The 12977-nt window shown below is 37.5% G+C and overlaps 1 protein-coding gene across 2 annotated transcripts in view; it reads right to left on the bottom strand.

The window, feature by feature from the left end:
- Positions 1-237: 237 nt before the first annotated feature.
- The window catches only part of LOC145782135 (uncharacterized), a 63268-nt gene continuing 50528 nt past the window's right edge, over positions 238-12977 (bottom strand). The window contains exons 5-14 of one of the 2 annotated variants that reach the window (XM_082593890.1): positions 6810-6947; positions 6338-6541; positions 5843-6029; positions 5474-5658; positions 3666-4779; positions 3154-3276; positions 2463-2610; positions 2106-2240; positions 1383-1574; positions 238-1186 (exon numbers count right to left, since the gene is read on the bottom strand). In XM_082593890.1, the coding sequence (XP_082450016.1) occupies positions 931-1186; positions 1383-1574; positions 2106-2240; positions 2463-2610; positions 3154-3276; positions 3666-4779; positions 5474-5658; positions 5843-6029; positions 6338-6541; positions 6810-6947 (2682 nt within the window). In that variant the 3' untranslated portion in view covers positions 238-930. The remainder of the gene's footprint in view (positions 1187-1382; positions 1575-2105; positions 2241-2462; positions 2611-3153; positions 3277-3665; positions 4780-5473; positions 5659-5842; positions 6030-6337; positions 6542-6809; positions 6948-12977) is intronic. The other variant, XM_082593891.1, reaches the window with a different exon arrangement.

Consider the following 12977-nt stretch of genomic DNA (forward strand, 5'->3'; position numbering starts at 1 on the left):
ACATTACGCAGACTTTTCTACATTTTGGTAACTGTCACAATAAAATTTTCTGAAAATAATGTTTTATCGTCTTTTTTATTGTCTTTCCCAAGTGACAAATTGAGTTGTAACATCTTTGGGCTTTGATAAATCAGGCCGCACTTTCAGGCAGCAAGAACATAAACATTAGGAACACTTATAAGGAGGTAGAACCCACAAACATCTTGGCTGTTCGTGAAAAAAACTTTAAACATGACATTGAGTTTCATTTGTGCTTGTATTTGGCTCATTAAATGAATGCATAAAGTCGAAACACGTGCAGTGGGTTACTTCTACAGGTAGGTTGACCAAAGGAGTTCTATGGATCTAAAGATCAACTCAACATCTTAGCCTCCCATAGCAGTCTGCACAAAATATAAGAAAACAGGACCACCAAAACGTTGACGTATACATTAAATACTAGTTTCAAAATTTTAAATTTACTAGAAGCCTTGGAAAAGAGATGATGCCTCGATAAAGAAGCAATGGAAATATCACAAACTGTAATACTTCAATAAAAAGCAGTAAGAACCAAATTAACTAGACCCAAAGTCACCATCGAAAGAAAAAATATCCCAGGAAATTAGTAGCGAGATTGCAAATCATAAATTCTTCTTAAAAAATGCTGGTTGTTGAGAGATTTTTCGTTTCACCAAAGCTTGTCAAGAGCCACAGCAGCATAAATAATTTAATAAACAGTTTGGTAAAGTGCTACGATGTTACGACATTACAATTAAGCAATGTACAAGCGTAGCGTAGCACAGTGATGATGACGAAAGAGGGAATGTCCAAAGCAGAACAAAGTTTGCTAGTGATAATTCAGCTTAGCAGTTTATAATCATTTGATTTATCATCCGACACAGGCAGGTGTGTGTTGATTGATGCAGATACGAGTAGTCGTCACGTCAAATTCTATTGAATGATGCAATGCTTCTTTGGTTGACGTCTCCTGGACCGGCTGTGCGATGTGGCAGAGTAATATTTTGTCATTTTCGGTTTTGCTACACCGGAGTTGGCTGGCATGAATCCCGCAGAAAAATCTGCTCCTTCTCCGAGGAAGGGATGAGATGTTCGTGGCCGCGTTACGCTGACTCGTCGTGTCTCGGTGGCAGCACCGGAAGGAACAGAACACCTTCGTACACTGGTGGGACTGATGGGGGGAGTGTCCCTGAAAAAATGTAATGATAAATAAACAACAAAAACCTTAGGTGTTCGGAAAAACGGTTCTTAAGAGCAAAAAGAAAACCCAGACTATCTATTACTTTGATCTGAGCAGTGTACGACTGCATAAATCATTATTGGTTGTGGCTGTAATGTTTACCTCTCTGGTTGAATTAAAACATTTTTTATTGCGAGACACTTACCCAAATCGATCCCATCTTTCGTAGTCGCTGTCATCACTTGATGATGTACAAGTCGAACACCATCCATCTTCTTCATCTTCCACGAAGACATTATGTTTCTTTCCTTTTTTCGAAGAAGTCAGTGCGGAACGCTCAAAAGCAAAATCCGTAGATCGGGTTCGCCTCAACTTTTTACTGCAGGTTTTTGGATCACTGCGCAAACAAAAAATATGATGTAATTATCATTGGGATTTACTCGAGATGATTTCAATACATGGTTTTATGTAGGTGACAAAGTTGTTATTTCAGCTACGTTTACATTACAGATCATGCTCCGTAGCAATCAAGCCAGGTTGCTGCAATTAAACCAGGGATCAATTGCACAAAAATGGTCAGATAAAGTGGAGTCGGCCACAATATTATACCAAATTCATGATGTGCAAAGTCCAGTGTTATTCAAGGTTATACTCAAACTAAAAGGTGATCTAATCTCAAGAAAAGTTTTGTAAAAAAATGAATAAGCAGTAACTGATGGTACGCAAACAGTGTGCACTCGTTACTGTGCCATAAGGAGCCGGATGTGCAGTGGCTATAACTAGATAGTAGTGGTCTTCAGTTGAAAAGCAAAGAACAGTAATATATTTTATAGATGATTTACATAGGATGCCTTGTTTTGATTTTTCAACTTATTGAAGCAATTAACAAGAGAGAGGTGAGTTTTCCTGCAAATTTTCTTTTACTAACCAAGACATTTTGCTGCACTGTTTCTTATGTTTTCCATGCCTTCTGAGCATAACATTTGTAACCTCATCGATGTTTAACGCGCTGTGCGTGCGCCCAAAGTTGATTGCGTCTTGGAATCGTGGTTTTAGTTGAGATCTATTGACATCCAGAAAAACATGCAATTAGAAAATTAAAGGAAGAACAAAAACAGCATGCAAAGAGTTAACAGTGCGGATTCTGAGAGAGATGCAAAAATAAAGATAAAGTTGATGAATTAATGAACTAATTGACATATAAAGCAAGACGTGGACAACATTTATAATTTCTCAGCTGTAGTCTACGATTTCATGCTAAAAGAAACAAGCAAGTGTTACACACCTGGGCTTCGACGATTGGAGTTTTTCTGACGAGTTTTCGGGCTGTCTAGCACTGTTATAAAGACGCTGCCCCCTCTGAAAGCTTGAAAAGTCGCCTTGAGCGTCACAAAACGCTGAGCAGTCTTCTTCGTCCGACACAATGTCATGTTCTACAAACATAAAAAATCCCAATGATGCACTGCGTGAAAAAGTTCATCTCCTTAAGAACAGTGTAGCCCAGGGCTACTCAACTAGCGGACCGCGGTCTGCATCCGGATCTTCTCGGTGTCGATAGTGGACCTTGAGCTTCTGGAAGAATAACTGCATTGCGGCGTTTCAGGGCCTCTTCAAACAGATTTTTACAAGGAGAAAGTAATTTAATTTTTTCAGTGATTATTCTAGTAGCAGGGGGTCTTCGCCTCCCAGACCCTCCAACACTTCGTCGAAAATCGAAGTCAAGTTACATTTCACCTAAAATTAATGGTTCGATACTGGTACTGATAGTTTAACTTTCGTGCTTACGTGTGAAATAACTTATTCACCGGTCCGCTAAAAATATTCAACTTATCGAACTGGACTTTGTTAACATTAGTTGAGTAACTCTGGATAGCCTAACACTAAAGATACTGGTACATCATATATAACCAACAAAATCCGTGATGAATACACTCTCGTGGTCAAGATACTCTATTTGCTTAGTTAATAATAATTACCATCGATATGATTCAACGATCCGAGTTTTGATCCATGGTATTTTTTCTGGGAAAATCTTGTTTTCTTTAAAATGCTTTTTAATTCTTTTTTGTCAGAATCCAAACTGCACGATTCCGACGCAACTGCAGGAAAAACAGAATTTACTATTAACATTTTATGCAGATCTATGCAAGTTACTAACAAAACTCATACCAGAAACGTTTTCGAGTTTGAGAAAAAGACATAGGAGTTGCCATAAAAGAAAATTTTCTTGTAATTTCATTCAAAAAAATAGTTATAAATATACTAAACAAACACTAAGTGTAACTTCCTAACTGTTTTGTATTATTTTGTTGTAATGTAGCCATTTTCAGTATACGATTAATAACTCAGCAATATTTTAGTACTGATCAAACAAGATTTGATTTGTTATTTGTTAATGAAAATAGAATGTGTGTTTGAAACCAACAAATGAGTTTTACCATATTTTAAAACTGATTTGATGCTTGACTTTGTTTACAGAAAATCTCACCATTTTGATTTTCTTCTTTTTGCTCAAGAAGTTGATCTGTGGGAAGGATGTCAAAGGCATTGATGGGATCTCTGCATCTTCTTTTGTTGTTGAACGCTCTTTCACTTTTGCTTCGTTGAACAATATTTTTGTTGCAGCAGACTGGACTACCTTGGCTATTGGGAGATTGCGAGCCGGATTCTTCAAACGATGAACCAGCATCTTTCTTATTGATTGTAGTAAATGATGAACGACGAGATTCAAAATGCTCAGGTAAAAGATTCCTTTGCATCCAAGGGTTGCCTGACTCCTGTGCAGGGGCGCTAGCAGGAGGAGAGGGTGTATGCGACGGTGGGTAACGAGCTCTTGGTGCTGGAATTGGAATTTCTGATGATGGCAGTTTTGAGACCACATTTACTGGGAGCTGAGAACATGTTGAGTCTATCGATTTATCGAGTTCTTCAATTGATTTTGGAATAGTTGGTGCAATTTTACGACTCCCGATTATAGTAGGAGGTGATGTGCGATTCGGTAAAGTTCTTCTGTATTCAAATTCAGTAGCACTGCCATCGCCGCAATCCTCGTCTTGTTCGCACTCATCAATTCTGGAATTGACAACAACGCACCTTCCCTTTAACCCGTATGAAGAAGTACTGCAAGTTGTAGCAATGGAGTTTTTCATATTTTGTTGATGCTCAATCGCATCAAGGGTACTGCTGCTGTTGTATCCACTGCTGTCTGTACTGTTGTAAGTATTTTGACCATGTGGGAAAGGTCCGCTTTTGCTTCGGGAAGAAGGTGTGCTGGTGGGAGAGGTAACAGAAGCTTTGGCAGTTGAGAGATTTGATTTTAGTTGAGGGACCGGTAACCTGGTATTGTCTACTGTTGACGGTGTCAGGTTATGAAGCTGCACGTCTCTGGCTGTGAGGTAAGGATGAAGTGGCATGCGATGTTCTTTGTTGAAACGAGGATCTGCAGCTGTGATTGCACTGGTTGGAGGGTAAAAATCGTTTGACTCGATATGCTTGCTGTCTTCCCACGGTTTGTCATGGATGGATAAGTTTTCGAGGTTGAGGCTACGTCGTACATTGTGTGACGTAGGAGCTTGAGGTGTTTCGTATTGGGAGGAACTTTGCTATAAAAACAGACAGGTACAAAGTCAATAAAAAAAATAAATACTTGACAGTAATATTGGAGAAACTCCCTGAAAGCTTTCATTAGCTGAGTGTGTGTGGTCCCGAACAAAATTCTTATCCCTTGGTGTCGTAATGTTTGGTCTTGATCTATTATTTATGTTTTTAAACTATGACAAATAGACTTGGTTGATTTAAACCTCCCAGACAAAGCCCGTGAGAAGACGCTGTTTTTTTAATTGAAAATTGTACCTTTTAGGTAATAAGTAGACGGATGTTTTAAAATATTTATAGAAACTTTCAAATTGAGCAACCTTTAAGACGATTGCCTGAGAAAAAAATATTAAAAATAAAGGCATCTTCTCATAAACACATTTTCAAATGTGTATAAAGTATGCCAAGTATGCAATAAACTACTGTAGTGCCAACAATAGCACCCTACAATTTAGTCTCTTTGATCATAGTAACTATTGCCTTTGGCGTCGGAACGGACACATTCCAGACTGGTATAAAACTATATTACGTCATAATTTTACAATATTGCACCATCCCAACTAAGAAAACGAGTTTCCTGTTTTAGGGTTTCGCATTTCTTCTAGAGAAATAAGTGTTAATTTTGTTTTGAATTAAACAACTGCTATATGTAAAAGTGTTAAACCCATAAAAATTAATGAAAAAAGATCTTCCAAGACTCACCTGGGAATCCGATTCTGAATGCCCTGACTCTTCACCAAGACTACAAGCTTTGGAACAAAATATCCTTCCATGCTTCGGAAGAAACGGCTTTCCTAAGAGAGATTTTCCGCATCGTGTACAACGGAAACAATTGTCCGTTGCGTGCCAGTGTTGCCCTTCGTACTGCATCTGACCAGCATCAAGACCTAGAGAACATATTTTGTTATATAACTGCTTACGACCAGTGTTTAGAATTTACCACTAACTTTGCTACTTTACCATCAGCCAGAAAATCATTTTTTTACATTGATTCAACATCAAAAATTAAAATCATTCTCTCAAAAATTTCATTTTACCAAGAATTATTTGAAAAACAAAAGGACGACTTACCAATCAAATCTCCGCATGTGTCGCAATACTCTGCGTAAAGGGCTTCAAAACATTTAGTGCAATTGGGTTTTCCGTCACGCATGATATACCGCTGTCCGCCAAGCACCGTGTCACATTCAAAACAACAAAAATGGTCCATATGCCAATGTCGACCTTCTGCTTCAGTGCATTCATCAGAAAAGATAATCTGCCCAACATAATCACTAAATCACTTTTTGATCGAAAGCATAAAGTAATAATAATAGTAGCCTATGTATATAACACCCCAACCAAAGTATTTTCATACTCGAACATGAAGTAACAAACAAAGTTATCTTAATAATTTATTCCTATGTTTGCTTTAATAAACAATGTTTGGGCACGTTTTTTCTTTTGATGTACATTGTACAGTATACCAGTGCTGAGCAGTAAAGAACAATCAATTTGAACTCGTTCTACTGACAATCATTCCAGCAGATACTGTTGCCAAGTTATTTACCCAATGTCTCTGCTTACCTCGTCACATGCAGAGCATCTCGGTTTTAATGTTTCCGCATGATGGCGTCCGCAATACAACTGTCCTTCCTGGTAAAAGTAGAAGAGATCGACGAGAAGCTCCTGGCAAACGGAACAGCAAAAGCAGGCAGGATGCCAGCACATTCCTGGCTCAGCTCTCGCAGCCACCACCGTTATATCGCCTCCGTTTACAAGCACACCACACTGAAATTTAGTCAATATTATGAAAGGTCTCACGAGGCAATATGTAGGACTAAAGCTAACAATAGAAGCTTAACTAACTGGACAAATCGCCTACTTTATCCCAGCAAGAAAAATTCAAACGATGCTCTCTTTTTTGGTTATACTTTGCCACAAAAAGCGGCAATCATTTTCAAAAAATAAGTAACCTATGTAGGAGTTTCGGTTAGGTTTGCCTCAGACTTCGCCAACTTGTCAACAATCTAGAGATAACTGCAACTTCAGTAAATACCTCTGTACAAGGTGTGCCTGGGTTGTTCAATGGAAGAATCCTCACTTTTCCGCAACCGAAGAAGTCTCGTTTTCGTTGATCACTGAAAACGCGAAGTTCATGTTTTTCTTCATCCGAAAGATCATTGCAATAACAGATCTGTCAAATAATCACAACTGATATTCAAAGTCTAAAAAGAAAGCTCTTAAAATTATATTTAGACTGTAATTCCGGTTTAAACGGGAATTCATCTGCTGCAGCAGCTTTATCACTTCCGCATCTCCTCAATCAGCTATTTTCGATCTATAAAGCAGATCGGCTAACAGGTTAATAGATTCGTTCGTGATCATTATTATCATCATTATGATCATTAATATTCTCAATGAGCATTCTTATCGTTATGGTTATTATCACTATCACAGTTATGATCATTTGATGCATTTTGCGTGGAACTAACGGAAACGTGTCAGTGCTACAGCCACAGTTCTCACATACCATGGTATGCCAAATATAAGTCAACGCAAGACCTTAAAAAACAGCACTGATACCATTGATTTAGAGTCGGATAAATCACGTCAAGTCTCTCGGCTATCTGTTTATGGAATCTTTGTAGTTCATTAATATAGCATTATCTCGCTATATTTAGTCGATGGACAAATAATGATTTATACTGACAGCACTTAAAGTCTGTGATGCAACCTTTTATACTGTAATTTCAAAATACAAAGTTGGCATAAATTTCAAAGCGATCGACTTGCAATCGCCAGTTTCAAGGCTTTGTAGGCGGCAGCTTAACGGCACATAAACAATACATAGCAATGCACTTAAACAATGTCGTTTCATTGACCTCAAGGTTAAAAGTTAAACAAATGAACTCTAACTGCCTTTAAATGCTCTGCGTGTGGTAGGTGGCATCAGAAATATCAACTTTATCTCGAAAGCTGATAAATCAAGCGCAATACAAAAAGAATAGAAAAGATTTCAATGGGCCTCCAAAAAGTTATTTTCTACACGTCTTTAAAATAATAAAATTATGTGTGTAAATCGTTTTGGAGTTATTCAGAAAAATGTGAAAAGGTGTATCAAAACCTTGCAAAAATGCAAACAATGCATTTTATTTGATGTATTGCATTTTTTCACCCACACCAAATCAATACACCCACTATGTAAGAGGTCGGGAAAAGTCACACAAAGCCCGCTTACTTCTCAGCAAAACTGGCATCAGAAAAATAAATAGACAAAATGTGCAGTTGAGGTATGCTTGCAGGCAGTTAGGTGTCCTGTAGCGGTGTAGCCTACACTGCATCATTTTTCGACGCAGGCCTAATCACGTAATCAGCTTCAAAAAGTTGACACAATCATTTTCGAAGCGTTTGATTGGTAGCAAGGTCTTGTCGCAGAGAAAGCTATATAACATTTTACAACTGTTAAGTAATTGCTTGCCGCCTACTCTCATAAAGATCAATCTCACAGCCTACCGCAAGCCTGTATAAATGATAACAATATCAGCTCTGAAAACGCCATTGCATAGCTGAAGTTATCAAGGAACCAGGTGCCAATTGGATCGTTGATCTGGGTGATACCAATATGGTATTAATGGATTAAAAGGATAAGGGTTCAACTTTATTCAGATAAATTCTTCGAAGATTAATAAAAATTCCTCCACTATCCCAGCCAGCAAACTCCGTTATTTTACAATAATTCAACATCCGCATGCTATACAGTAAACATTACAACGTCTGCGTCTGTTAATATGATTGCACTTCATCATACATGTTTTTGTGTAATATCATGTTAAAAAATTCTGTGCTCCATTTAAAACTCCCAAAATTGGTGTTGAATTTATCTGTGTAGCTAAATATCTTCATCAACCCAAGCATTCTAGCCTCAGTTCTTCTATACATGCACCTTTAATGGTAAGAAGATGAAAAGTAAGTATGAGTAAAGTCTTACCGAAATTTAATGAAAAGAAAATATATAAGGTCAAGCCGGCTGTCAAGTAACTGACGCACCTGTTGTCCATCCTCTGATGACTGTCTATCAGTGTTTTCTGGTTCTCACAGTGCAAACAGCCCAGCAGCAAAAGATTGGTTCTCCTTTTGTTTAATGAGCCGTGAGCAATCAAGCGTGAAATTATTTTAAATGCGGGTGAAGCGTCATAGTTAACCAGCGTGGAAATCATTAATGTGATCTTTTGTTGGGTCACATCAGAATTCAAAAGATATCACTCTACTTGTCTGTCAGGGCTTGTTAGAAAAGGAGCATTGGAATGGATTAAAACATTTTGCATTGCCGTCTGCCTTTTACATCACTGTAAGCGTAAAATCAATTTAATTTGCATGATTTAGAAGAGCTCATGCGCCATTTGCCAAAGACTCCACAAGAATGATAATAATTCAACGTAGAAACTGTTGTTTTAAAGGCAAGAAGGATACTTTCTTTGACGCGTTAAAAGCAATGCAAAAAATGAAAGTTGAATTTGAACTTCTCTTTGCTATCGCCGGTAGTTGGAAATTCCTAACCTATTTTGCTGCAAGTGAAGCTGTTCTCCAGTTTTTTGGTCATTAAGCAACCTGCTGAACTAGAAAATAACAAAGTCCCGTTGCACAAGTTGATAAGGTTAGAGATACTTTCAGGATAAACGTAAAGTGGAGATGAGCGTTTATGCGGAAACTAGAAAGTTTAAAACATTCCTTGTACAATCTGTCCACAAGTCATTCAAGTGGTCTGCCGTGGCAGTGATGGAACACTCTCGCCGTTGACTAAAATCGACAACCATTTCACTTCAGTAGCGTTATCTTGCACAAAAGACATAATAAAAAGTTGCATGCAGAAACTCTACTACGTCTCATGCAACATAAATGCTGATCCTTTAGCTCAGTGTTGAAATCAGATAAGACCAATTTTCAAATGAAGTTCAGTGGACAGAAATAAAAAAAATATGCACGCCCATTCATTAACTGCTACACTTGTTTGGTGAGTTAGGAATCTACATTCTTTCAACGCTTAAGCTAACGAGAAATGACTTTTTGCGTACCCTAAGTCTGAGATAGTTTTTTTTACTAAAGAAAAACTTTAACATTACATGATAAGCAGAACGTTTTAACAGGTAGTACTAAACTTATTGGGTTCCACCCGTCAATGAAGTTGTATTGCTCAACCCAAACTTTAAACCTGTTTATGGTCTGTATCTATTCGATCAACGAAGTGCTTGGCTATGTTCTTTTACGTATGTGAAACTCCTTTTGAGCATACTCCACACGGTAAAACATGACAAGATAATTCATGTAAACTTTCTGAAAGATTTATTTAGAAAACTGTGATTTATATCTTGACGAGGTGAATCACAGAACAAATTTAATGAAGGAATGCAGCCGGCATTTAAGCGGTTGGAAATAAGTTCACGCGATGCGTTGTTTATGACCGCACAATGTTATTGTAACCGCAACCGCATTTGCGGGACACTTTTGAAACAGGGCAGGCTATGAATAGCAAATCGTCAACAGTTTTTTTTTCGAAGGGGCTCCAAACAAGATGAGCTTTTGGCACAGTAACAAACATCTTGTCAGGAGCCAACAAGCTGCATTAAAAAGTTGACTTTCAGTGGTAGTCTGCAGTTGCTGTGATGTTATGTATCTGCATTATATCGAGCTAAACACCCAAAGAATGTGAACTCAAGAATTAACTTGTAGGAGAAATGTTACTTCTTTGTTTGTAAAAATAGCGTCATTCATAAAACTAAGGGTATATATTTATGGTAATTTGGACTATTTTAACAATTTTTATGCCTTTATTGTGCGGAATATCTCAAGAGTGATCCTCTGCGTTACAAAGTAAGCTATAATCTCAGTCTGAATGCTAATCCTCTTATGATTTTTCACAGGTTTATGTTTATGGTCCACACTGTTTAAGCAGGTAGTCCATCACTGTGATATCAACAAGCTAACGCTGTGTTTCTTCATTTAATTTCGTCGGCATTTCATCGCACGTCGAATGTAGTTATTCAGAAGTTACCACGAAAGATGCCTTCTTTCCAAATTTTATGTCCTTTCAAAAGATGATTTTTGTTTATCTCGTAGCCCAGGGCTTCTCAAACTTTTTTGCTCTGCGACCCCATTTTGAAAAATATATTTCTATGCGACCCCATTTATGTATTTATTTATTTATTTACATCAGACTCAACATGGTCCATTTTACAATCAAACATAAAATGTAGAAACAAAGCAGATACTCAACTCCGAAGAGCTGAGTTGCATTGTACCACATACAAAGATTGATAGTAACAGTCTGTTGGCATTATTTCATAAATTCATTGATTGGAAAACAAGTTACATCGTGTTACAAACTGGTATAATTTTTACGAATGAGAGCTTGCAAAGTTGTGGAGAGCTGAGTTGCATTGTACCACATACAAAGATTGATAGTAACAGTCTGTTGGCATTATTTCATTAATTCATTGATTGGAAAACAAGTTACATCGTGTTACAAACTGGTATAATTTTTTACGAATGAGAGCTTGAAAAGTTGTGGTATTGTTATCAACGAATGCAGAGGTGATGCTGCGTCGTCTCCGCAGATTAAACAACATTCTGCAACAATTATTGTATCCAACACGTAAGCGATTACTATTGGTTGAAAAATAGTTGCACCATAGTTGACAGGCATAAAAAGGAATACAATAGGAACGAAACAACACATTTTTAACAGCAATCGAACATTTGGAAAACCTTGCTTTTAACATGTTTCCAGCACAATACAACGACCGTAATTGTCGTTTCGTGTCTTCATCATCGGATAGCAAGTCGTTAATTATTACTCCTAAATATTTCACTAGGTCTCAAAGCAGATACGTTTTTCATTTAAATATATGATCGGATTAAAGTCAAGTTTCAACATCTTGGATTTAAATAAAACACCAACAGTTTTGTTGCAATTAAAGTTTTGTTGCATTATGGGGACATCCACGTTAATCACATTAAAACGGATCATTTTGATCATTATATTTTCTTTTTCTTTCTGACTTTTCAATTGTTTTCTTTGTGCTTGCAATTGTTACCGCATGAATCTACGGAACCTAACCACTGATCCATAGTCAATTAATCTTGTAACTGGTTCCTTCAGAAACTAGTTGATAAGCTACTCTGAAATCATAATGCGAGCGATAAGGTTACTTTTGGTCAGCACGTTACAGCAATGATAGCGTAACAATGCATCAATTGTTACGATTGATTATATTTTATCGTTCGACATTTCGCACCGACGGTTGCGGTCAATTGACATCATGGCAAGACTACAACCCACCGGCACTAGAATTTCATTACGACCCCAAAATTTCATTACGCGACCCCATTTGGGGTCGCGACCCATAGTTTGAGAAGCCCTGTCGTAGCCTAATCGGAAGATGATGTCAGACAAATATTTTCTGAACGTCTTCAATGTGATCTTTCACTTAATTTGGCCTGTTCATCATCATCATCTAAATTCTGTTTAGTTGGATGATTGTCTATTAAGAAGTCTACGGGTTGGAAGAACGACTGAGACGATAGATGAGTTCCGTTTTGAAATTAAAGACCGCTTCATTCGGTTAAGGATAAAATCAACGTTTGTTCACTTGATCTCTTCACGGACTGATGGCAGAGGGAACCCAAAGACAAAATTTATGATAAGTTTTTCCAAAGCACACACCTTTCATGACAGACACTGCCAATTACGAATACGTATGTTATGCCATGATTATTATGAAACAAGCGCAGTTATAAATGAATTAGAGCGGATTAGTGACATTTCTTATTTTCACCAACAACCAATAAACAGACAGCAAACAGCGCAATTTTGACATTGTACCACTGCAGAAATAACAGGAGTCCACAATTGCAAATTACACAGCCGAATGCATGGAATAAGCCAGACCAACGCTCATTTTCTAAGTATGCTCGGTCGTGTAGCTATTGCGACCACATAACTGCAGGTTAATTATAGCCGCAGGCAATCAAGTTCAAACAACTTTAAGCTAACAGCTTTTTAACAGGGAGGAGACAATACACAAACTGTATTTTCAAAATTGATAAGTTCAATGAGCTAAAAAGTATGAGAATAACTCTTTAAGTTAAAACGACAAACTTAAACAAATAAAAAATATAATTTCTTCTTCAAACGATTGGTCCTAAATAACTCTTCCACCACCGAATA

The sequence above is a fragment of the Aplidium turbinatum genome, chromosome 13 (assembly GCF_918807975.1).
Source record: "Aplidium turbinatum chromosome 13, kaAplTurb1.1, whole genome shotgun sequence".
NCBI lineage: Eukaryota > Metazoa > Chordata > Ascidiacea > Aplousobranchia > Polyclinidae > Aplidium > Aplidium turbinatum.